Here is a 23,163-nt window from a genome sequence, read left to right as displayed (position 1 = left end):
CATGACACAAGGGAAAACATCTCGAGACTATTCAGTGTAAGAGCTTTATGACGAGTATGCCTCCATCTAGAAACGCCCCCCCCGTGTACTCCCTCTTCGTATTCCACCACCGAAGCCCCCCCTTTTCATCTTTGTCCTGCTCAATTTCTCACGAACTCGAACCACACACCATCTTATCCCCCTTCCTACACCTCCTCTCGCCCTCTTAGTTGAAAGCCTTGTTCATAGCCTGGTGCGCCAACTCGACACCAAGGAACGTGGCCGCGTTCGCGGGCACAGCTCTCGCCAGCGCGGGTCCGAAACCAGGGAAGAAGGCCTTCACACCGCCCCGTCCATACACCTCGCGCACCACGCCGCCGAGCGTGACGTTCCCCTCGGCCGTCTGCAGGCGCGACTTGACCGTGTCGACGGGGAACACGGGGATCCACATCGCCACACCCGCCGCGGCGCCGGCGGCCGTGACGGCGAGCAAACTCAGCTCGCCCGAGGGCTTGCCCGTGACGGGGTCCTTGGGGGTAAGCCGTCGCTTGATGTACTCGTAGGCGGCGAAGTAGGCCGCGCTGCCGGGGCCGTCGCGCGCGAGCGTGGCGACGGAGCCGCGGAAGACGGAGCGCACCCCGCCCTCGGCGTAGAGCTGGCGGACGACGTCGGTGCCGCCTTTGTATTTGGGGGACTCGCCCGGCTTCAGGCGCTGGGACTGGACCTGGAGGATGACTTTTACGCGCTCGAAGGGGGCGGTGATGGCGGTCATGGGGATGGCGGAGAAGAAGCCCGCGGCGGAGACCTGGGCTATGGTGAGGGGGGCGTCGGGGGCGGAGGAGGTTGTGCGGACGAGGGTCTTGCCTAGGTCGTAGGCCCAGAAGGAGACGGCGACTGTTTGGGGTGGGTTTGTTAGCCGAGAGGCATGAAGAGAGGAGAGGGGAGAAACATACACATTGGCGTGACGCCCACGAGCGGCGCGCTCACGCCGGCGTACAGACCCCTCCGCAGGCCATCGCGCGCGACGCTCTTGCGGACGACGTCGATGGCGGAGGAGTAGACGCCCTTGTCGGCGGTCTGGAGGCGGACCTTGACGAGGTCAAAGGGGTGGCCCACGACGACGGCGCAGACGCCGCCGAAGCCGCCTGCCGCGAGGGAGCGGAGTTGGGTTGCGAGGCCCGAGGCCGCCGCTTTCGTGTCGGCTTTGAGCTCGTCTTTGGATTCGGGGAGGCGGGGGATGGCGTCGGCGACGGGGGGAGGGAGGGAGGTTTGGAGGGTTTGGTTTAGGGATTTTGTTGCTTCTGTTGGGGAGGGTGCCATTTTGAGGGAGGGTGGAAGGGGGGGGGGGGGACCCTGGGTTGATTAGGAGGATTGGAGAAGGGAGGAGGGAAGGTTTTGCGTGGATGGCGAGAAGGAGGTTGTCGTGAGATGGTTGTCGTGGGTGAGAAGAGTGTTTGGGGGGAGGAAGGGGGAGCTTTCACGTGCTCTGGGATTCCCGTCTTCTCTGGCTTTGTTGCTGGTGTCCGGTAGCTTGCCCTAGGCGCGAAGCTGTGATGCGATCCAATGCGTGCCTTTACCACCGTGCGGTCCGTTCCTGGTGCAGTTTCTGGGTTGGTGGTTCTTTTCTTTGCAACTATTCGTGCGTTCGGGAACTAGTAGTTGGAGATGCAGTTTTGGATTCGGTCGTCCGTTGGAGAGGGCGGTGCGCGGTCGGATCGGAGAGAGGGAGTGAGAGACCACTTCAATGGCGGGAGACCTGGTACCTTGAGGTAGCTCGCTGCGGTTGCGGTACGTCAGTCGTTTGAGCCTCGGCAACACTCCAATTGGGGGGTTTGGGAGTCTCCACTTGTAGCCGGAGTATGGGGAATTTTGTGTACCTTACGGAGGAGGTACCTTATCCACTCGAAGTAGTAAATTCCCCAGATTCTTTCCTTGAATTGGCTTGTGATGATTTTTATTTGGTGATGGCTTTTGCTTACAGGTTCAATGAGGAAAACGTCAAGGAAAGAGGGACGTGACAAGTGGCCGGTTGCATCCAAAAAGAGGACAGACCATCGTCTTTTCTTCAAGTTCCTACGGGCAATTGACTCGAGAGCTCATCCCAGCGGCGCGGGATGAAACTGCAGCAACCTCCAACTCTTGAGGTGGCACGTGGCGCTGGCGGCATAGCGGTGCGGTGTACATAGATAGGTACTGTAGTGCAGTGTAATGGTCGGGTGCCTCGGTCGTTCGGCTCATTGTGGTGCCAGGGCTCCTTTTCCCCCCCAACTTTTCCCACCACATGAGCTGCCCATCCCGCTACTTTCAGGTACTTACTCCATACCTTACCAAGGGCTGCTCCGGTCCGGGCGGGCTTTCTGGGGCAAAGGAGGAAACTTGAGAGGGAAAAGGAGGGGAAATGGGGGGAGGACCTGGGCCTAGATCGGGGCCTTGCTTTAGCGGGGTGCTCTGTATTTTGCTACTTCTTCATCCTGCAGAGCAATACCTACCAAAGGTACATAATTAGACAGGCGCGCATGCAGAAAGATGGCGATGACGAATAATCATAGGTGGCCTCTAAATTGATGCTAGTGAGATGCTTATGTGATGCAAACTATAATGTGAACCCGCTGGCTAGTAATCGTGTGAACGGTCTGAAGGAAGAATGGGATGAAAGTCAATTCCCATAAACACACACACACACAGTTGGTGTTACTTTCATGTGATTTCCCAATGTCCCAATGCCATCATCGGTCAGCATGCACAAAACACCCATCTCCCTCTCCCTGAAGTACACCCGCCTTGTAAGGACCTTGATGTGAGACCACATTCCCGAGACGAGTTACAGAGTCGCACAAAACCCCTCGCCTGACTTCTTAATTTCGTCTCGTCCAAGTAAACAAAGTCGACGTCAACCGGCGAGTAAACAGCCACCAACAACAGCCCTCGACAAAGGCGTCTCGGCTCGCTGCTGAAGTATTCGATTTCTCAAACTTCTGCCTCGAACCTCGAATGCCAGATCCTGCAGGCTACAAACATAACTCTCTTCCGCCGTAACGTCAGCCATTCTGGCCATGCAATGGCTAAACCCCGCGTGCCAATGTACCTCACACACCAAGTGGCAGCTCAACCCCCACGCGGGCGGACGGAGAACTGCCCTCATTGCGAGACGTCACACGCTCGTATAGCATAGTTCTTACAGGCCACCTCGGGTCGGCGGAGCATTCACAGATTTCATCAAGTAAGATAAGTGCGCGATAACTTTAGCCTCAAGGGTATCAAGCTTTTTTGTTCTCCATGTTCTCCATCGCCACCCCTCGCGCAAAACCATGTGTATGCACTTGCTTCTTCTACTCATACAAAAAATGTTTCCTTGAATGGCCGTCTCGCAATGCCTTCCGTGATGCGACTTGCCTGATGTGTAAACGTTCCGTGACTCCTAGAAGGAAGAAGAAGAAAGAGCCCGACCGCGTAAAACCCCCGTCTCCAAGATCGGGGGTCTCTCTAGCACCAAGCCTCTATGCGGTTCGTCTTCGCTTTCTGTCCCGCTGTCTAGTCAATGAAGAAGAAACACAAGAAAAATAGACCAGACACTCTACTCTCACTCCCGCTTCGTTCGTTCGTCCGGGATTGCCAATATCTCAAAATCGTCGTCAATGGGGGTCGATTGTCCGCTTCTCTAAAATGCCCTCTTGAGGGGTGTTGTGGCCAATCCCGTCGACTTTCCAACGCCGCACCAGCAGCTGCCGTCGCCTTCTCTTTCGACCTGGACTACAATGTCCATTGAGTTCTTCAAGAGGTATTCCCGCACGCGATCCCGTACTTCGTCTAGGCTCGCACCTCTCCCCGCCACGACGTGCACGATGCCCTGCAGCTTGTCCCCTGAGTCCTCGCTGCTCCGGTGGTCCATCCAGAACTTGGGCACCGAGTAGTTGACGACACCCTTTTGCTGCAAAATCCCCGCGAGCGTATTACGCAGGTTGTACTCAATGTCGTCGGGGATATTGAGAAGTAGGTTGCGCGCGGACGACTTGATGAGCGGAATCGCCGCGAGGAAAATCAGGATCGCAATGGCGCAAGAGGCCAAGGGGTCCCAAAACGTCCAGCCCGTGTAGTACGTCAAGATTGTCGACAGCACTACGGAGGCGCTTCCCATCGTATCGGCCAGAACATGCAGAAAAATACCCTCCATGTTGTCGTTATGATGCGAGTGCCCGTGGCTATGCTTCTTTCCGTGCGAATGATTATGCCCGTGGTCGTGGTCGTCGTGTGAGTGCGAGTGGCCGTGGCCATGGTCGTGGCCGTGGTGATGGTGTCCAAAGCCCCAAAGGCCCAGCAGGTTGATGACACCGCCGAGGAAGCTAACAATGAGAAGCTCCCGCAATCGGTGAAGTTCTTGACCTTCCCAAATTCGCTCAAACGCCTCCACGATAATCTCAACGCTAAGAAGCCTATCATTTGTCAGCGTTGTGACTCGTGCTGCAGCCTGGGAAACCTACATCAGCAAGATGCCATTGGCGAAACCACTCAGCGTCTCGATCTTTCCAAGCCCAAATGGAAATCGCTGGCTCTGAGGCCATTTGCTAGTAACTGCGGCGCAAAGACCAACAAAGAGGGCAAAGCAGTCAAAAAACATGTGGATCGTGTCGCTGAGGAGACCGAGCGAGTCGGTGACGTAGCCGTAAAACGCTTGTACGGCCATGAAGCCAAAGTTGAGACTGCGAAAACCAGAATGTCAGTGATATTCAAGGTGGAGTGTTTCGTAGTCCGACTCACGTCATGAAGTAAAAGATTCTTCTCGAGTCCTTCTCCACGAGAATGGTGTGGAGGACCGGAACCGCCGGCGTATATTTCAGGAGAACCCTCGTAAACAGAGACGGCTTCGCATGGTCGTGAGTGTGGGAGTGGCTGTGGGCGTGTGAATGGCCGTGATGGTCATGGCCATGGCAATCGCCATGAGCGTGGTCGTGCGAGTGTGAATGATCGTGATCGTGATGATCGTGAGAATGCTCGTCTATCGTCATTGCGCCGTCAAGAGGCTGGAACGTTTCCGAAAAGGACCCATTTGTAGGCGTCAGCAACTGACGACCGCTCGGTGTGATGTCCGTCTTCCAGCCGTCCATTGAAGCGAGAGAGCGAGGCGCCGCTCTTTCTCGAGGAATGGACGACTGGCTCGAGTTCGCTCGGTGATGTGAGTGGCCGCCGTGGGCGTGGCCATTGTGACCGTGTGAATGATCGTGGTTATGTGCGTGGCTGCTGCCGGTCGAGTCTTGGCTCTGGCTGTGGGAGTGCAGCCCGCCGGTGGACATTGTCGACTTCAATGCGTGAAGGGACGGCGGCGAGTGGGAGTGGGAGTGCATGTGGTGATGGTGAGCGTGCGGTAGAGCGGAGGATGGCAAGGCGTAGGACGAGGCCATGTTGACCGCGGCGCGCGTTGTCGAGGTCGGTCGTCGGTCGGTCTGGGACCCGGGACTGGGATCGTTGTCGGTGTCGGTATCGGCGGGGATGGGCGAGGAAAAGGGCCTGTGTAGTGTCCCCTCTGTCGTATTTTCGTTGGGTCGTTTTCGTTCGCCTCTCCACCAAGGGCCCGTTGCGTCGGGATCTATTCGAAGATGCCCCTATCTTGTGCTAACCTGAGTCATGGGCCGGACGTTATCCGCATCCGCTAATTTTTTCTGGGGTACGTCGAAGACAGGTCGACAACGGGTACGAGATATTGAAAAGCGTCGCAATTGAGTTGTCGTGGGACGTCCACAACCGTGGAGCTGGAAGATGATGGAGCAAGAGTCGTGTGTGTGTTCGGGCCAGTGTACCTTGAGAAGACCTGGAGCTGGCAGTTGATGGCGGTGCGTGGTGGTTCAGGGGACCTGCACAGGCTAAAAAGGCCGGAATGGAGTCGCCCCGTCAATGACGTTGCGCGCCGCAGTTCAACGCTGAGCGCTGGAGGGGGACGGGAGATTTGATCGTCGACGGACGTGCCGGCGCCTCGCACAGACAATGCTGGAAGCGGCGAGAGTAGGTAGACAGATACGAATGGATTGGTTCGCTTGTGCTGTCGAATGCTGAGACTTGGAGATCTAATAAGATGAAAGAGGACCAAGTGTGGCTGAAAGGAGGAGCGGGGAGGGGAGCAAAGGAATTGGATGCAGAGGGGAGGAAGAAGAAGAGGAACAATAAGAGTGTCCTCGATGCTACCTTCCAGAGGCAATCAACCTAAGCCTCCACTTGTAAGGTATCGGTATCGGTACGGCAGGTCGTCAAAAAGGCGGGATGGGGCCAGCAGATGCCAGCATGGATGATGGAGGATAGAGCAGCGTTATTGTTGTTGTTGTTTTTTGGGCTGAACCATCGGGACGCATGGCATGTCGGGTGCTGCCTCCTTTCAATCTTTCAGATGAATCTCTCGCACCCGTGGACTTCTGGGACCTGAACCTAAAGGGGAATCCAGCCGTCAACCCCTGCAGATTTCTCCGTGTGGGGAGAGGCCGGGCGCCGGGTACGTAAGGTGCAGGTCGAGGAGGGCGGTCGTGTCTGTGATTCGCCGGGTGACACATCAAAGATGCCATCCAATTGTTCATCAGGAGGGGCACTGGGCAGCTGCATAAAGCTGTTCAGGGGATAGAGTATGGATACGGATCAGCAAAGAGCAAGACAATGCAATACCCTCGATCCTGGCTTGCCTGGCATGTCTGGGCGGATAATCTCTGATGGGACGGTCGCGGGTAAGGCGGTGTGATGGCTAACACTTGCTAATGCTATCCGCGGCCAGCCCCGTTGCGACATGTTTTCTGGGCCAAGCCAATGCCTGTGAGAGGAGTTCAGATGTCGCCGGGTGACAGGCACACAGGCAAGACAGTCGACAGGCATGAATGGTCTTTTCTTCTCTCTTGTTGTGCTGAGGCTGAGTTGGTCTGTGTCGGTTTTGCATGTGCAGCAGCTGGTTTTCCATTAATTGGGTGACGAAAAGTCTCGTTCGGAGATTTCTAATTTAGACAATTGGTGAATCGTGATCCAGACCCACGCAGGGGATCTGCAGAGCGATGAAGCTATCGTCTGCCGCACCTCATCACCTTATTTTCTCATGATCCAGTTGTGAGGTTATCGAGGAGACTGGAACAGAAGGATGCGTACCTACCTACCTTAGGTACCTTACCTTGACTAAGGTACCTTACTTAGGTACTCAGCGTGTTTCTCCACGTGACACCGTGTTATCGCGGTTATCGTGCTTATCAAATCATGGCGCCCACATCGGCCCCTCATTGGCGCCACCGTTGCAACATCCCAAAAGGCCTGCCCAAGTTGGAAGGCGCCAACAAGGGCAAAGTCTTGGAAGGTGTGCGAGTCTAGCCCAGTAAAGAAGCTTCGTAGGCCTCTCGCGATTCCAATTTGTTCCCCACGAGGCCATCGTCAGGTCACGCAAGTCTGGGCAATTTGGCCTTTTTTGCTACCTACCAAAAACACTTCAACTTCGTGTCTCCTCCCCTCCCTCTTCAAGGATACTCAGCGAAACTCACGGATACTCCCCCCACCGCTCGGCCTTCAACTCGGACCCCTCCATGCGCGCACGCGCTAAGGCTGTTGATTGCAACTTCAGATGACAGGACGGGACACTTTGCATGACCGATACCACCACATCTGAGGCCTTGACGATCCATCTCCAAACTCCACCGCATTTCTCACCTCAACCACTCACGGCAACGGAGACACAAAGATTCACTTTGGCCTACGCCGTCAATACCCTGCCACATTGGTCCCGAGCTGTCGCACATCGCCAACATGTCCTTGATACCTCTCGTGTTATCCGTCATCGCTGGCATTTGCACCACTCTTGTCGCTGCTCTCGGCATCAACTTTCTCACAAAGCTGCTGCCCACTCGCTACCATGCGGCTGAGAACCCCAAGGATGACCACATCCAGATCCTGGTCCTCGGCGATATAGGCCGGAGCCCTCGCATGCAGTACCATGCCATGAGTATCATGAAGCACGGCGGTAGAGTTGATCTCGTTGGTTACAAGGAGACTGCCCGCCATCCGGATCTCGTTGGCAATGAAAGAGTGGCTTTGTACCCATTGCCACCTCTTCCTACCGTCTTCAAATGGAACACCCTGCCATTTCTCATCAATAAGCCGGCCAAAGTTGTCTGGCAAGCCTATTCCATCTTCTACGTTTTGGCATATACTGCACCCCCAGCTCGATGGATTGTCATTCAGGCAAGTGAGCCGTTACTTTGTGGAATCCACAGTCTAACTTTTTGCAGAACCCTCCTTCTATCCCGACGCTGCATCTGGCTTTGCTCGTGTCCCTCCTGAGAGGAAGCCACCTGCTAATTGACTGGCACAACTATGGCTGGTCCATCATGGCCACCGGCCGCAGCCAGAAGAACCCTCTGGTATGGCTCTACAAGAAGTATGAGATGTACTTTGGAAGGGTAGTCCCCACGGCCAACCTCACCGTCACCGACGCCATGGCACGGCAGCTCAAGGAGAAGCCGTATAGCAACAAGAAGCCCATCTTCACCCTGCACGATCGGCCAGCCGAAGTGTTCCAGCCCATCGCATCGACCAAAGCCCGGCAAGACTTTCTCTCGCATCTTAAGGAGACCAAGGACGTTGCCGACAGTATCATCGCCGGGACCACTCGTCTCATTGTCAGTAGCACATCATGGACTCCCGACGAGGATTTCGGCCTGCTGCTGGACGCTTTGGTGGCCTACGCGCACCCCGAAGAGGCCGTCACAGAGACCGGCGTTGGCCGACCTCCGATCCTGGCCATCATCACCGGCAAGGGCCCTCAGAAGGCCGAGTACGAGGAGAAGATCAAGAACCTCCGCCTGGAGGGTAAGCTCCCCAGCATCACCATCTTGACTGCGTGGCTATCAACCCGCGAGTACGCCACGCTGCTCTCATGCGCCGACCTCGGTGTCTGCCTCCACAAATCCAGCTCTGGTGTTGACTTACCTATGAAGGTGGTTGACATGTTTGGTTCGGGGCTACCTGTAGCTGCCTACTCGGCATATGAGAGCTTCGGCGAGCTGATCAAGGAGGGTGAGAATGGGTGCGGATTTGAGACGGCTACTGAGCTGGCCGACGTTCTGATCAGGCTTCTAAGTGAGAGCGGCAATGACGAGCTGAAGACCTTGAAGGCAGGAGCCATCAAGGAGGGAAGCTTACGCTGGGATGAGGAGTGGGATCGCGTCGTTGGGCGGATCGTGGGTGTAATTGATAGCTGAGGTGGAGGTTATTCAAATCATAACCAGAAAAAATAGAGACAAGCTAGTAGGCATAAAAGTTATTGAAACTTGGGTACAGCGAGACGATGGATATCAGGATGCCACCGTATTACATGATAAGAACAACGTGGATAGTGGAAGTTCACCCCACGGTCGGAAAAAGCAAGATAGCCTCCCGGAAGGCAAAAGTTTGATTTCGCCCGGACTTGAACCGGAGACCTTCAGTGTGTTAGACTGACGTGATAACCAACTACACCACGAAACCAGTGATTGTTGGAGATCTCAGGGCTGCGTTAACTCATTAAGGCCGTGATTGGCAGGCTCTGAGTTTTCGCGCGGCAGCTCGCGGCAAGGATGGCCCCCGGACCCTCCGCGTCCGAGGTCGGGCCGGCGGATCCCCATTTGAGCCGATCTATTAGCGGGGCATACCCACCACGGCCTCTCCATCACCCTCCTCTCACCGCCGAGAGCTGACGTTCGGCGCATACTTCGCAATGTCTCCCGAGTGTGTCCCTGGGTTCAATGACTTCAAACGCTATCTCATGCATCTTTACGGCACAGCTTAGGCAGAAACTCGTGCTTTGCGACGTTTTCAAGACATGACCTCCAGGCAGCAAAGGTCTAGCAGGGATCATGGCAAGTCTACGGCTGCATGTCATGGTCTGAACTAAGATCAGCGGCCGATGGAGTAAACATGTCTAGTGGTCTCGGACTTGATCCGATTTGTCTAGCTCAGCATCATCTCAGCGGCAAGGCCCTAAGTTCATCCATGTGTGGAAAGCTTCGATGATGACTTGCGTTTGCTTTATCGTTTCGCTTCCTGCGGTTCCTTGAAACTTGCAACAGAAAGACAAGAAAAACAAGAAAGACAAGAGTTGATGAGAAATAAGCATTGAACTCCTTCCTCTCTGAGATTTATGAGTCAACTGTTCTTGTTTGGGCAAGGGTGTAACGAGGATTGGATGGAGTCGTCTCACTTGGGGATATATTTAAAGAAGCCATGAGATTCTCGTGTTGCCTTAGTCGAAAGGTATCAACACCGGCCGAACCATCACCTTACTCCAAAGCATTCACTCTATCCCGCAACTCGAACTCATCTCGCTCACCATACATCATGAACCACGAGCGATACGAAGAACGCCTAAACCTCGTCAAGAGCGTCATCCACAGCTACGGCCTCGAAGTAAGAAACCCCCCTCCCTCCTACCTTACATCACCCACCTCTATCTAACACCCCCTCAAGCCCGTCGACATCACCCCCATAGACTACGATGAAACAGCACCCTTCGCCTACAACAACTACATCTACAAAATCACTCTCTCCGCGCCCCTCACACCATCCTCCATCCCTCATGAACGCCGCCGCCCGTACACCCAGCCTCCCCCTGGGCAAGGCACTTCTACTGTGGTGATGCGCATCGCGAACCCGAAAGCAGAAGGCGTAGTCCAAGACAACCGCGTTGAGAACGAGGTCGCGGCGGTTCACCTCGCGCGAGAGGGTTTGGGGTCGTATAAGCCTGAGATTGCGGGGCTCGTGCCGGCGTTGTATGATTGGAGACCCTATCGTCCTTCCGAGATCACGGGGACGGAGGCGGGGGTGCCGGGCGACGGTGGCAGCAGCAGTTACGGGTGGAGTATGATGGAGTTCAAGAGGGGCGTGCCTCTCGATACCGTCTTCCGCGACATGAACGACGGAGAGAAGGGCGATGTGCTGGGCCAGATTGCGGATCTGGTTACGGGGATCCAGAGGGTTTCCTTGCCGAAGAGTGTGAAGTCCCACGGGGGGCTGTCGATTGACGAAGCGGGAAGAATCGTGGGTGGTGCGATGACGACGGTTAAAGGCGGACCTTGGGAGCGATATAGCGATTTCTGGAAGGCGAGGTTGGCAATTCGGCTGGAGGATGCGGATGCGAGTCCGGCACTGGATGGGTGGAGGCCGAATGGTGTGCGGGAGCGTGTTGATCGGTTCTTGGAGTCTGGACTGGAGAGGTATCTTGATGGGTCTGGGGTTGATGTTGGGAAGTTAGCTCTCATTCACGGGGATCTTAGTAAGTTATATACTGCCCCTCTCAAGTCTGGCCTCGTCGTCAAGCCGATCCAGCTTACTGACATTCCTCTACCAGCTACGAACAATACCCTCTACGATACGACCACCAAGAAACTCACCTCCATCCTCGACTTCGACTTCGCCTTCGTCTCCCACCCCTGTCACGAATTCTTCACGTCGCTAGGCGACGTCGGCGGCAACACGGGCGGCGGCACGGGGCGGGATCCGGATCTCAGCGGGGGTCTGCTCGGTAAAGCGATGTTGACGGGCGACTTTGACGGGATCAGGGGGAGTCTACCGCAAGAGGCGTTAGGACAGCTCACGACGGCTCGAGCGTGGGATGATGCGTTGAGGGAGAGAGGTGCGGTGCGGCCTAGTGAGATTAGGGGCATGGCTGCGCTGGATGGGTTGAGGAGGCTGGAGGCGCTGGCGTGTCCTTTTGCTTTGGAGCATCCTGTCATGTTGAGGCGGAAGACGAGGGAGGAGATTGAGGGGATGAGGGCGGTTGCAGAGAGGGAGCTTGTTAGATGTCTTGAGGGGTTTGGGTATTAGTTGATCATCTGGAGGCTTAGTGTCTTTGGAGATCAGGGAAGATGTAGATCTGATGAACCTGGCTCCCTTCCTCAGGGTTAAGTAACTAAGTGCATGGCTCGCACGTTTCCTCGGGTATACCACAGCCATTTTCCCTAGACGCCTAGACTGGCAACCATGATACGGGAGACCCGTGATGAAGTCTTGCCATTGCCACTACTATGATATAATAGAACTGTTTTGGTGGTGAAATCAATGGAACTATGAATCATTTGGGCATAACGTGGCTTTCTCGAAATACCCCAAAGGGTTCTGGATAGCAAGGACCGAACCCTGAAGTCTACGTATATACTCTCATCATGGCTTCGTGCCTGAGAGCCATTGCGCCCTCTCCCGTCTGTGGTCCGCAACTTTCGAGGCTTAGAAACTTGCTCAACCTTGGATGACCGGGTTCTCCAGCATCGTGGAATCCTGAGCACTGCGGTTCTTTAGCTTTTCAAAAGCCATGGAACTGTATCTCCGGAAAGAACCTGTACGGGCTACGTCTAGTTCATAGAGTGTACAAGACTCCTCTTCTTCTCCGATGCCAGTCTTCATCCCCCCAAGGCCTCGCAGTAATCATCATACCCGTAGTTCATACATCATACTACCCAGTCTTCCATTCACACCCTACTTCTCAAGGCCTTCGAAGTCAACAACCCAAGAAATCATCACCTGTCAAGACAAGCAACCACCACCGCTACAATGCAGCTCAAGGACCTCCTTCCTGCCGGATTGCTCCTTAACAACCTCTTCGATAAGGTGGAGAAGGCTGAAGAGCACGCAGACGGCCGCATCACCACCACCAACACCAAGCAGGTAGAACTCGGCGATGTTATGTTCTTCCACAACGACCTGGATGACCTCAAGCGTCTACTCGCCACTGCCGGCTCAGATTCAGTCACAATTAAGAAGCTTCCCAAGACGAATGTTGTTATCGTCAAGCGGACTACGAGTAGTGGTGATAGTACCAATGACGCTGTTGACGTTGTGGCAACACCTACCATGTTATCCACCTCACCTACCGCCACCGCCTCTACTTCACGTTCCTCGCCAGCCACTGTTTCCGAAGCATCTGACTTCTCAAAAGAGCTGAGAACACCAGTCGAAATAGAGGCACCCAAGTCATCTACAACATCCTCCCCGGAAGACATGGAGACCTTACGCGAAGAGGAAGAAGCCGCCAAGTCGGACCCCAGCGGCAACGGCGCCACCAGCGACTACGGTGTCGACCCTGAAACCCAGCCCACCCAGATTTCACCCAGAGACACTAAATACAAGACTCCTGGCGTATTCCCCTGGAGAAATAGGCTCTGTCGCTGCGTTTCCATCGGCGCCATCTTTGGGAACAAGGATGACCGTCTAGCCAAGTCCGACGAGCCGCTGCCGCCGTACGAGGAGGGCGTTTCCATCTTCAACTGGGGCAACGGCGTCTGCAAATGCGTTCCTATGGATGATGCCTTTGGCGACCATACTATGGCGGCGTTGGGTTTGGCAATTGAGACTGTGGATTAGAGGCTTTGAGCCGTGGGCTCTGAGTACTAGAGTTGCAGAGATTGTTGGATATGGTTGATACCCGTTGGAAGTGGTCGGGTTGGAGGAAGATATGAGGAATCATCAGAGGTAGTATGGAGTCGCGGGCAACTTTTCAAGATTGTCGACATGGAGAGTAGAGTTGTAAAGCCTCTGCTTAACCTTCGTGGAAAGCCAGAATACACATACCATCCTCAGAGGTTAGCAATTGAAGGTACAACACACCATTTACTGTCTTCTTTAGCTGTTATTGCAAAGTGACATGCCAACTCTGCGAACACGATTGAAATCATTTATGAGGGATGATGTCGTCTTACTTCTCATTCCGTTCACGTAGACGAGCCCGAAGCTCATACGATGAATGCATGATCGAGAGCCCCCAGCTAGCAAATTGCAAGCACTGTGTGAATTAGCCTGTGGAAGCTATCGATGTCGCTCGCTATCACAAGCGAGCGGGCCTGCATAACTTTCCATAAAAGCAGTGACCAGACATGGGAACGTTGCAGACCCCATCTACTTGCATTAGTCCGCTTTAGCTCGCCGACAACGGACGACCCATGCAGAATGCCCCTCTACCCCTCCAACCCCTCTGTAATAGTGGACGTGGTGGGCGTGAGAAACAGGCTGTGAATCCAAGTGCCGGACCCATGACGGGTTCGCCCGGAGAAGGTTGGCCCAGAGAGTCTGTTTAGTGAACATGTTTCCTTTGACGACAGTCGAATGAGCCGCGGATCATGACAATGTTATGCTACACGGTAACGTTCTAGTCAAGCATTCTTCTAGAAGCGTCATAAACACACTAACGTCTATATACATTCATCGCATCCAACATATCGTCGTCAGGGTCAAGCATTCTCTATGATACAAGGTAGATGGGGTTTGAAATGGGGCACGACGGCCCCAGATCACCCCCCACCAGCCGTCTCTAGACAAACGCGTCAGACCGTCGAGTCGTGGTATCCCGGACCTGCGTTTTGGTTCATTGGTGGTATCATGTGAGAGAGATTACGCTTGTTGTCTCTTGATCTGGACCTTCACCTTCATGCCATCGACAGGCTTAGCGGTAACCAAGTGAGTCTATAGAGGGGGGATGTCAGTACAAGTAGCTCGTCTCATGGCAAGGGCAGTGGGGTTCTACTCACAGAGAACATGACAGACTTCGTCTTGTAGAAACCCTTCTCGTCAAGCTGGGGCTGTCCCTTCTCATCCAGGTCCAGCTCGCCCTGCCCGACCTTGACAAACTCAAAGTATCTCGCGATGCAGGCCAGAATGATGCGCACTTCCAAGTTGGCGAGCTCGGATCCGGTGCACCGACGAGGTCCTCTCTCGTAGGGTCTGAAGCAGCTGTCCGGGATCTTGGCGCCCTCCTCGCCGAGCCAGCGCTCGGGCATGAAGTCGTCCTTGGTCTCGCCAAAGATCTTGGGGTGGCGTTGGATGATGTAGGCTCTGGGGGTCACGCAGAGGTCGTCGACGACCAGCTTTTGTCCGTCGGGGAGGGTCAGGGTCGTTCCGGATCCTTGGGGCGCGACGCGGGCTGTTGTTCCGGGAGGGTGCAGGCGCAGGGCTTCCTTGATGACTGCGTCGGTGTCTGCGCGGCCGTGAGCTAGCTGTTCCGAGGGTAGAGATGATGTGGAGAGATCTTGAACTTACAAGGCAGGCGGGCCAGAAGCTTTCCAGCTTCGGGGCCCTTGAGTTGCTCAATGACAGACTTGGGGCTCTGATCCGGGCCAAAGACCTCGTCGAGCTCATCCTTCAGATCCTTGGCAGATTGAGGCCGTCTGTGAAGCTCGTAGAAGCACCATTGCAGGAGAATACTCGTCGTGTCGTGGCCGGCAAAGAGGAAACCGCGGAGAGTGTCGCTGGTCTGTTGGAGGATCTCGGGGGTCAGAACGTCAATGCCTTGTAAACTGAGGGTGGCGACACTGCGGGATGTGGTGTCGGCACCGGCCAGGAGCTCCTTGTGCTGCTTCTTGATCTCTTCCTTGAGGATGCCGTCGAGCTTCTTGTCCAGACGTCTGATGGTGCGTTCGTTCTCGGTGAAGTATTCGCGCATCCAGTTCTTGCCGGGGATACGCTTGTTGAAGGCTTGCGATAGGGCGCGATATGTAAGTAACACCTCGCTTTGCTTGCCCTCGATTTGAGCGTTCAGATCCATATCAAAAGTGACAATGCCTGGCATTAACGTTGAGTACACACTCCAAATTCCGTAGGCGTCTTTTCAAACTCACCGATAACATCGAAGGCCAGGTTTGTGGTGTACTCGTCGATAGTAAACTCTTCGCCAGTGGCAGCCTTCTGCTCCATAAGCTCGATAAAGGTCTCCGACTTATCCAAGATGACCTTCACTAGACCGAGAAGATGCGATGGGGCAAAGCCGGGAAGAATTCTCTTTCGCAGTCCCTTCCATTCCTCACCCTAAAGTGCAAGCGTCTTGTCAGTCTCACGATCCTACCCGACCACAACAGCACCGTGCGATGGACTTACATCCGTCGTTACGAGAGATCGTGCGCCGACCAGAGGGGCCAGATGTTGGATGGCGGGGTGCTTCGGCACGCTAGTACTGTACTGCTTCGAGGGCTTGGTGACCTGTTCGGCAACCTCGTTGTCGAGGATGAAAAGAATAAGGAACTTTTCGATCGGTCGCCAGTCCACCAGCAAAACGGGAGGGAATCCAAGCTTCTCGGCCTGTTCGTAGAGAATCTCATCTACATAGTCGCAAAGCATTAGCACGCCGTACGATTTGTGTCTCGTTTCCCGAAAAGCCGCAATGTGATGCAATTGCAACGCCGCCAGGACCTCCTCGTTACTGATTTCCGAGATTGAAACGTACCAAAAGCCCTTCTAGGATCACCCAGACCGGCGGACTTCTCAATCCACGGCCAATGACCCCTCACTGGGTCGGCCTCTTCAGGCTGCGGGAAGTGAGAGTACTGCTTGATGTCGATACCCGGTGTGGTTTTCGTCCGTCTGAAGTAGTATACCACGGCAACAGGGATCGCGGCCAACACGAGAAGCTTCCATTGAAGGAGGACACTGAGCTTCTCAAAGTTCTGTGACGTGACAAAGCTGAGGAGAGCCATCTTTGCGATCGCGTGGGGATTGAGGGGTGAAGCCGCCTCAACTAGCCTCTAGATCGTGAGAAGGAACACCGAAGCGTAGTTTTCCAAACAGAAAAAATACAAAACCACCGAGACTTTTCAGACTTTCGCTCGCGCGAAGATGTGCGCCATTTTCACGAGGGCTGGGAACGGCCGGTATATATTGCTGACCACCCTTGTAAACCTATTTTTTTTCTTGCTTGTACGGAGTATGGTAGGCCATCATCACACCATGACGGAATGTCGCAATGGGGATCCGCAGATCCTCCCTCTTCAGCAAATCTTCAGCACTCAAGACGGCCCGCGAGACTACATGTACTGCGTAGTGTGGCATCCGGAGGACGGGGTGGATTGGATGGGTGCGCGGAACAGCCCATCACCGTCCACTGGGGGAAGGTCGAGCTATTTCATGCTGCCCGCCCCTAGCTAATTACGGTTAATTGAGCGTAATGCCAAGACTGAAAACTCTTCGTACATGATGCACCTCCTCGAATCAGATCCAGTTTATCTAATCTGATGCATCTTATCTGATCCGATGGTGGGGGAGCCGACACTACCTCCGAGGCTATCTCGTTTTTGTGAAAGGTGTTGTCACTCTGTGTATGTAGCTAACAAAGGCACCCAGCGGAATCCCGTATCCCACCGGGTAGCAAGTGGGTGACAGCCTGGATGGGGTCAAGACAGTGAGGAGTAATATCTAGCCAGGGATCATCTCAGTTTCTTGCCAATCAACGTTTTTGTCTCTCCGTATTCTTGGAGAAAAACTGGAGATCTTTGGTCTTTTGCGTGATTCAATCCACTTCGTTTCCCCCAAGGGATATTTGCCCGTGAAGTGGGCGAAACTGAGTGTTCATAAGCTTGGACTCTCTTCCATTGTTCTGAACCAGCGACAAGAACTCGATTTGCAAGCATGGTGGAGGTGATTGGCCCTCGTTGCGAAACAAGACGATAAACCCGCAGAACGGTGCTCCAACATCATATCTTGTGAGTTGCAGGACCAGGTCGAGTAAGTGTTGAACGAGAAGCTCACGAGAAGGCATTAGACGCAGTGGGCGCCTACATCAGTGACTGGATGGTGGGGTAGATGGGCAGCGGCCAAAGTCACTGCCGCCCATGTTCGTCACAATTAACCTCTCCCTTGTTGACACACTGTGCCGCAACTTTGGCCGAGGCCGAACCGCGACTTCGCCGTCTGCCTGCGTCATGTGTGCCGGCTTGCCGGACGATAAGCCCTAGTCGAATGAGCCCGACCAAGATGGGCAAAGCAGATCAGCGTTCGTCCCGCTAGCTTGGCAAGGCTTAGCACTGTAGGCTTGCAGCTAAAGCTGAAAGTGTCCTGAAACCATTCCCGAATAGTAGCATTTCTCGAGGCTATCCAGCTTCCCGGCCTTGAGCTCGAGAATACAACCTTTTACAGCTAGTCTTGACAGCTCCTAGACCGTTGACTCTTGCATCGTGATCCAATCAACTCTGAGAATTAACAATAGCAAGTCAAGTTGTCACCTTGGACATCAAATCTGACGTCAAATTGAAGGAGAGATCTTCCTCGAAAGTGCCGAAACCATTTCGAAGACAGCATCCTTTTTTGACCATAAGCTCAATGAGAAAGTTGTATAAATTCGACATACCTCCATTGACCATCATGTAGTCATTCTCACAGTATCATCCTCTGCAGTAGTACACAAGCAACTATTTCGCCACACCTCTCTTACCTACGCTTCCTCACCTTTGATTACTCAACATGCGAACATCTATCCACTCAATGCTACTTGGCTCATGCCTAGCAATGCTACCTTTGTCTGCCGTAGCTGCACCAACACCGGATCCCGAAGCTCAGAAACTCGCTGATCCAACATATGGCCCCATCCCGGGACAGTCGACCCTCTTTAGCGACTACAAGGGCAAGGCACCTCCATTCCCCGGGAATATCACTGCCCCAATCCTCCCTACAGCATCGGGAGATCCGGGCCCGGACGACCAAGTCTGGCAAAATCTTTTGGCAGCCGAGTGGGCCATCTTCAGCTTCTACCAACAAGGCGTTGAAGCCTTCAACACTTCCTCCTTCGTCGCTGCTGGCTTCCCGAACACAACTTATGATCGCATCACGGAGATCCGTAACAATGAGGCTGGACATCTGCGCATCTTCCAGAACCAGATCTCCAACACTAGTGTCAAGCCGGGATCATGCAAATACGAGTACCCATTTGTGGACGCCACGAGCTTCCTGGCGTTGACAACCTATCTCGAAGTCGCTAGCATGGCCTTCTTGACTGGTCTGGTCCAGGAACCTAAGAGCGAAGCTGCGCGCGGCGCCATGGTGGCTATTGCGACAGTAGAGTCGAGGCATGAGACATGGTCGTTGCTGGATGTCTGGGGGGCTAACCCATTCTCTGGACCGAGCGATACCGTGTTCCCCTACGCCAACGAGATTCTCGATCTTACAAAGGCCTTTATTGTGCCGGGAAGTTGTCCGTCAGCAAATCCGGAGTATCCCAGCCCGAGTCAGCACCTGCCGGCTATGTCGGCCGCGACTAGGACGAAGTCTATTGCTCCAGGGTCCGAAGTTTCGTTCAACTTCACCAACGCGGCTGATCAGCCCAAATTTGTCGATGGAAAGAGCTATTACGCGGTTTTCTTCCACGGCGTAGGGAACACCAGTGTATCGGTTGATGTATCCGAATGGGCAGCTGGCGATTTCGTTAACGTGACAATTCCAGCCGAATTCGAAACCAAGGGAATCATTATTGCGGTGCTGGCAGATTGTCCGGGGGCTCCTGAGTTGGATACGGTCGTGGCTGGACCTAGTATCTTACTGCAGCAACCGGCTCCTATCGGTTTGCTTCTGGCATGAAATAATTTAGATCCTGTTGGCCTGCACAGCGCGAACTCCGATGGTGTATAAGGCGCCTTAGCATAGAAAACGTAGCTAGGTTCATGCGAAATCCCGAAACCCTTATTGTCATCATGAACCCACCCACCATAGTCACCCCCTGCTTGAAGTCGATCTAGTTGATGTAGAAAGCTTCGACTGACTTAACAGGACCAAAAGACTATGTCATGGCTTGTCTGAAGTGATTTCATGTGGATTGACAGTTGTCCCCGTCTCCACCATAGCTGCAATTCCGATTCGCCTATCCACCATCAAACTTGAATTGCGGAAGCGCTCCCGAAGCCCACACAACCAGCGGGTTTCAATTTCGCTTCGTTCGGTCTATTAGTCTAGTTGGTTAGGACGTCGGATTCTGATTCTCAGAACCTTCCGTAGGCCCAGGTTCGAATCCTGGATGGACCTCATTTACTTTTGTCTCTGGTGATAGTTGTCAACCCTCAGTGTTGATGTTGTTTTTGACCCTCGTATGCGTGTTGATTGTGCCTCGATAGCATGCCAGAATGACGCCTCTTACGGATACGAACTCTTGCCTAGATAGACCCTTTGCTTCAATGAAAGAAATGCAGCGAGTCTTCAATTCGTTCTGAAGAGTGACTGTCCTACTTTTGAGTCGTAAAGTGATGAGCTTGCTGCACTCAAGTTGTGGTTTCTGGCGGTGTGGCGACCTACCAGGTGGTTGGTACTTGGTAGGTGACTTGATCAAAGTCAAACCTCGAACGCAGGGGCTAACCTATCTAGGCCAAGCGCCGTCCGTCCTCATAAGTATGATGGAAGAAGGTTAATCTGATTCAGCGTACGTACATGTCGCATTTTTTCACCAAACAAAACTTGCCTCCCTTTAGAGCAGATATCTTGTCCATAACGTCGCAATCTGTTTCGTTTGTCATTTGAGTAATTTAACTATCGCCTTTTCAATCTGCAAAGATGTCTCGTCTCAAATGGACTCTGGATACCTTACCGCGAGAGCTCTTAGTCAACATCTGCGAGATTCTATACTATGACGATCGCGCTCCAAGTCTCGCTTCGTTCTCTGCAGTCAACAAGACATGCCGTGACGCTGCCATAGGCATCTTGGTCCGCAACATCGATTTCATCATTGACGATGACGAGTTTCCAGGCGTCTGGCACAGCCTGCGCCTCAATACCCTGAGTTGCGAACTAATGCTTCGCAAAAACGATCTCTTGTCTCACGTGCGCCAGATCTCCATCTGGGGCGAGCCACCGACACCCGGAAAGGACTATGCGAACGGCCCTTACTTGACAGAGAACCGTTACGATTCACGTCAGTCCGGGTGGAAACAAGGTCGCATGTTTGCCGCCGAGGTGGCTGAAGACGACGCAAGAAAGATGGACGACTGCAACCTAGTGGGTGCGCGTGACTATTTGGAAGGATATGCCAACTGCCAGTGGACCTACGATAGTAGTTCGGCTTGGTTACCAATGGCCAGGCTCATCAAAGAACTGTCGAACTTGAGTGACATCCTCTTCACATGTCCTACTCAATTCCCTCCCTCACTGTTCGCCACCTTGAAACAGTACCACCCTAGATGCAGAATTCATCTCCCCACTTTCAACCTACTCTCTCTACGGGATTCACGTCCTGACGAATACGAACTTGAACTTGTGCATTCTCCGAACCTTTACAGCATCGACTGCTCGCATTTTCATATTTCTCCAGCTGTGAACCAGCTCAATACGACCGTGATGCGGATGCTTACTAGGACGGCACCAGGGCTACAGGAAGTGCGCGTCGCATACGACTCTATTCAGGACTCCCCCTATGAGCTACATGAGATCTCCTGGAGCGGCGCGAAGGGTTTAGATTCATGCTTTCCGCAACACCGCAAGTCATTGCGAACTTTCCACTTAACATGGGATCCGCAGTTGTCAGACTACAGTCTCCTTTGCAAATGGGGCCGCTTCATTGACTTTGACGCTCTACGAATCCTCAGACTGCCAGAGCCTCTGGGCCCACAGGGGCTCGAACTCTTGGACACGTACTCATTTCCATTCCTCAAGAACCTGGTTTTGAACATCTCCAACTTGTCTTCGATGAACGACCCGGGATACGAGCGAGAAAGACTGATCACGCAGTTTATCGATCGACGCACGAAGCTCTGGACGCTGGAGGTGATTGGCTGGAATAGTCTTCATCTCGGAAAAGTGTTCAGCCCGTCTCGTAGCTTCGCGTTGCGAACTTTGGATTTGCAGAGCAACCGGTATACTACAGACCCATTTAACGCGCAGGTCATTGCTCTCATCGCACAGCGCTGGCCCTTAATCGAGGACCTAGCCATTAGGGTGCGGCGCTCCAAGGGAGATGAAGAAGAGATGGCTATTTACGTGGCTCTCGGTAAATTGCGACGACTCCGAAAGTTATCTCTACGCCTCATGCCTATGCAACGAGGCTGGCAGTTTCCGCAGAACCGTAGGACACTATCTCTACCAGCGACTGCGGCGCCTGGGGAAGTTGACGGAGATGCTACTGTGGACAGATTGAACCCAAACTATCGAGAAGAGTACCGGGACCTACTCATCAACGTTGCGGTGGATGAGACGCTGGCTTGTGCAATCTTCCACGCCATCTCAACAGAAGGAGGAACTTTCCAGCATCAGAACTTGGAAAAGCTGGAGTTGCGGGTTGACGATTGGTCGTGGGCGGAACAGCTGCAGGGGAAAGGGCAAGAAGTCAGAGCTTCCTGCAGCATCCTTGGTCGACCTTGGGATGTTCGACGCGACCATAGGTTCAATCATAGATCGGAGGTGTCTGCTCTATTGGTTGGGGACAAGTTTAACACCTGGAGAGCTACAGCTGGCATGGTACCTGACTTGGTGGAAGGTCTATTGCACGAGGTGTTCCGTGAAATCTGGCCGCGAGCTGAAGGCAGCGGATCGGAAGCGAGGCATTCATGGCAGACGGATTGGAAGAGCTTCCCGCTTTCTGCCTATGGCCACAGATCGTAGCCTAGCTCGGAGATTGAAGAGCGAACTTGATGACTTCAGAAGTTAAGCATAACAACCTCTCGAGTTTTGTGCGTCGAAGTACTTGGATAAGTAGTTAAAAGTTTAATGTATCCGATCAGTGATGTAAGTCGCGGCTGGGCATAAAAATCTATGTAGAGATTGACACTATTGTACACAGAATACCCGTCAGATGTCAACCGTGGTGGCGCGGTTGTGATAGACGAGAGAGAAGAACTCATGGCAACCAGGACCTCGAGAATACGGAACTTATGTATCAGTCTTAGTGATTCGATCAATAACGAAGTCATCCGCTTCACTCACTATGCGAATGTCCAGCATAAGGTGAAATCAGGCCTCTGTACGTGGATATGACGGCTCAAACTAATTCCCCATGTTGCCGAGATATCCGTATTCTTCGATGGATGGACTGGCATGAAAACATGAGTCGGAAACCCCAGGAATCTGAAATCCCCCATTTTGCAGAGCCTGGGCTGCTCCAAAACTTCAAGGCCCGCATAGTCCACAAAGCACTGAATGAAAGCTAGTGCTGGCCTGGGGGGTTTATCTAAGCAGATTGATGATATCGGACTCGCTGTTCTTCCACTATCTCATGTACTCCGCCCACCTCGAACCATTCTGTCAAATGTCGACCATGCCATTGGCTGCCAGGCTACCAGGCCGAAGTGTTCAACTGCCTAACTCGTGATGTGGTTTGAATTCCAGCCTCCGCGCCGAACGATTCGATCCATCACTTCTCATTGAAACCTCCTACTGAAGAGTTGCCATCCTGGTCATGATTTGCACCAATTTTCTCGACCAGAAGGAATTCTAGCGATGAGATCTAAAACAGATTCATGTGACAAGAGGCGCTGC

At 53.6% G+C, this 23,163-nt stretch overlaps 8 protein-coding genes across 8 annotated transcripts; 5 read left to right on the top strand and 3 right to left on the bottom strand.

Annotated features, from left to right (window-relative positions):
- Positions 1–205: 205 nt before the first annotated feature.
- Positions 206–1,299, bottom strand: CTAM01_02638 (uncharacterized protein; the record flags this gene model as incomplete). Its single annotated transcript, XM_060518676.1, has 2 exons — positions 206–873; positions 933–1,299. The coding sequence occupies 2 exons, from the start codon at positions 1,297–1,299 to the stop codon at positions 206–208; spliced, it is 1,035 nt and encodes a 344-aa protein (XP_060386479.1).
- Positions 1,300–3,637: 2,338 nt separating this feature from the next.
- Positions 3,638–5,576, bottom strand: CTAM01_02637 (cation efflux family protein; the record flags this gene model as incomplete). The annotated part of the gene is made up of 3 exons (XM_060518675.1): positions 3,638–4,409; positions 4,458–4,676; positions 4,735–5,576. Coding segments are annotated over 3 exons (1,833 nt in total), but the record flags the coding sequence as incomplete, so codon positions are not given.
- Positions 5,577–7,734: 2,158 nt separating this feature from the next.
- CTAM01_02636 (glycosyl transferase group 1) lies at positions 7,735–9,188 on the top strand (the record flags this gene model as incomplete). The annotated part of the gene is made up of 2 exons (XM_060518674.1): positions 7,735–8,160; positions 8,217–9,188. 2 exons carry the CDS (start codon positions 7,735–7,737, stop codon positions 9,186–9,188), a joined length of 1,398 nt encoding a protein of 465 aa, XP_060386477.1.
- A 1,114-nt stretch (positions 9,189–10,302) lies between these two features.
- On the top strand, positions 10,303–11,787 carry CTAM01_02635 (phosphotransferase enzyme family protein; the record flags this gene model as incomplete). The annotated part of the gene is made up of 3 exons (XM_060518673.1): positions 10,303–10,371; positions 10,432–11,236; positions 11,312–11,787. 3 exons carry the CDS (start codon positions 10,303–10,305, stop codon positions 11,785–11,787), a joined length of 1,350 nt encoding a protein of 449 aa, XP_060386476.1.
- A 723-nt stretch (positions 11,788–12,510) lies between these two features.
- Positions 12,511–13,320, top strand: CTAM01_02634 (uncharacterized protein; the record flags this gene model as incomplete). Its single annotated transcript, XM_060518672.1, has 1 exon — positions 12,511–13,320. The coding sequence occupies one exon, from the start codon at positions 12,511–12,513 to the stop codon at positions 13,318–13,320; it is 810 nt and encodes a 269-aa protein (XP_060386475.1).
- Positions 13,321–14,343: 1,023 nt separating this feature from the next.
- Positions 14,344–16,418, bottom strand: CTAM01_02633 (cytochrome P450 52A11; the record flags this gene model as incomplete). The annotated part of the gene is made up of 6 exons (XM_060518671.1): positions 14,344–14,415; positions 14,481–14,926; positions 14,989–15,510; positions 15,567–15,753; positions 15,823–16,043; positions 16,169–16,418. The coding sequence occupies 6 exons, from the start codon at positions 16,416–16,418 to the stop codon at positions 14,344–14,346; spliced, it is 1,698 nt and encodes a 565-aa protein (XP_060386474.1).
- A 1,780-nt stretch (positions 16,419–18,198) lies between these two features.
- Positions 18,199–19,287, top strand: CTAM01_02632 (uncharacterized protein; the record flags this gene model as incomplete). Its single annotated transcript, XM_060518670.1, has 1 exon — positions 18,199–19,287. The coding sequence occupies one exon, from the start codon at positions 18,199–18,201 to the stop codon at positions 19,285–19,287; it is 1,089 nt and encodes a 362-aa protein (XP_060386473.1).
- Positions 19,288–20,250: 963 nt separating this feature from the next.
- On the top strand, positions 20,251–22,290 carry CTAM01_02631 (uncharacterized protein; the record flags this gene model as incomplete). The annotated part of the gene is made up of 1 exon (XM_060518669.1): positions 20,251–22,290. One exon carries the CDS (start codon positions 20,251–20,253, stop codon positions 22,288–22,290), a length of 2,040 nt encoding a protein of 679 aa, XP_060386472.1.
- Positions 22,291–23,163: the final 873 nt, after the last annotated feature.

This window comes from Colletotrichum tamarilloi (assembly GCF_030869305.1).
Source record: "Colletotrichum tamarilloi strain Tom-12 chromosome Unknown Scaffold_6.1, whole genome shotgun sequence".
Lineage (NCBI taxonomy): Eukaryota > Fungi > Ascomycota > Sordariomycetes > Glomerellales > Glomerellaceae > Colletotrichum > Colletotrichum tamarilloi.
The sequence above is the reverse complement of the archived record's forward strand: the minus strand, read 5'-3'. Positions and strand labels throughout refer to the sequence as shown.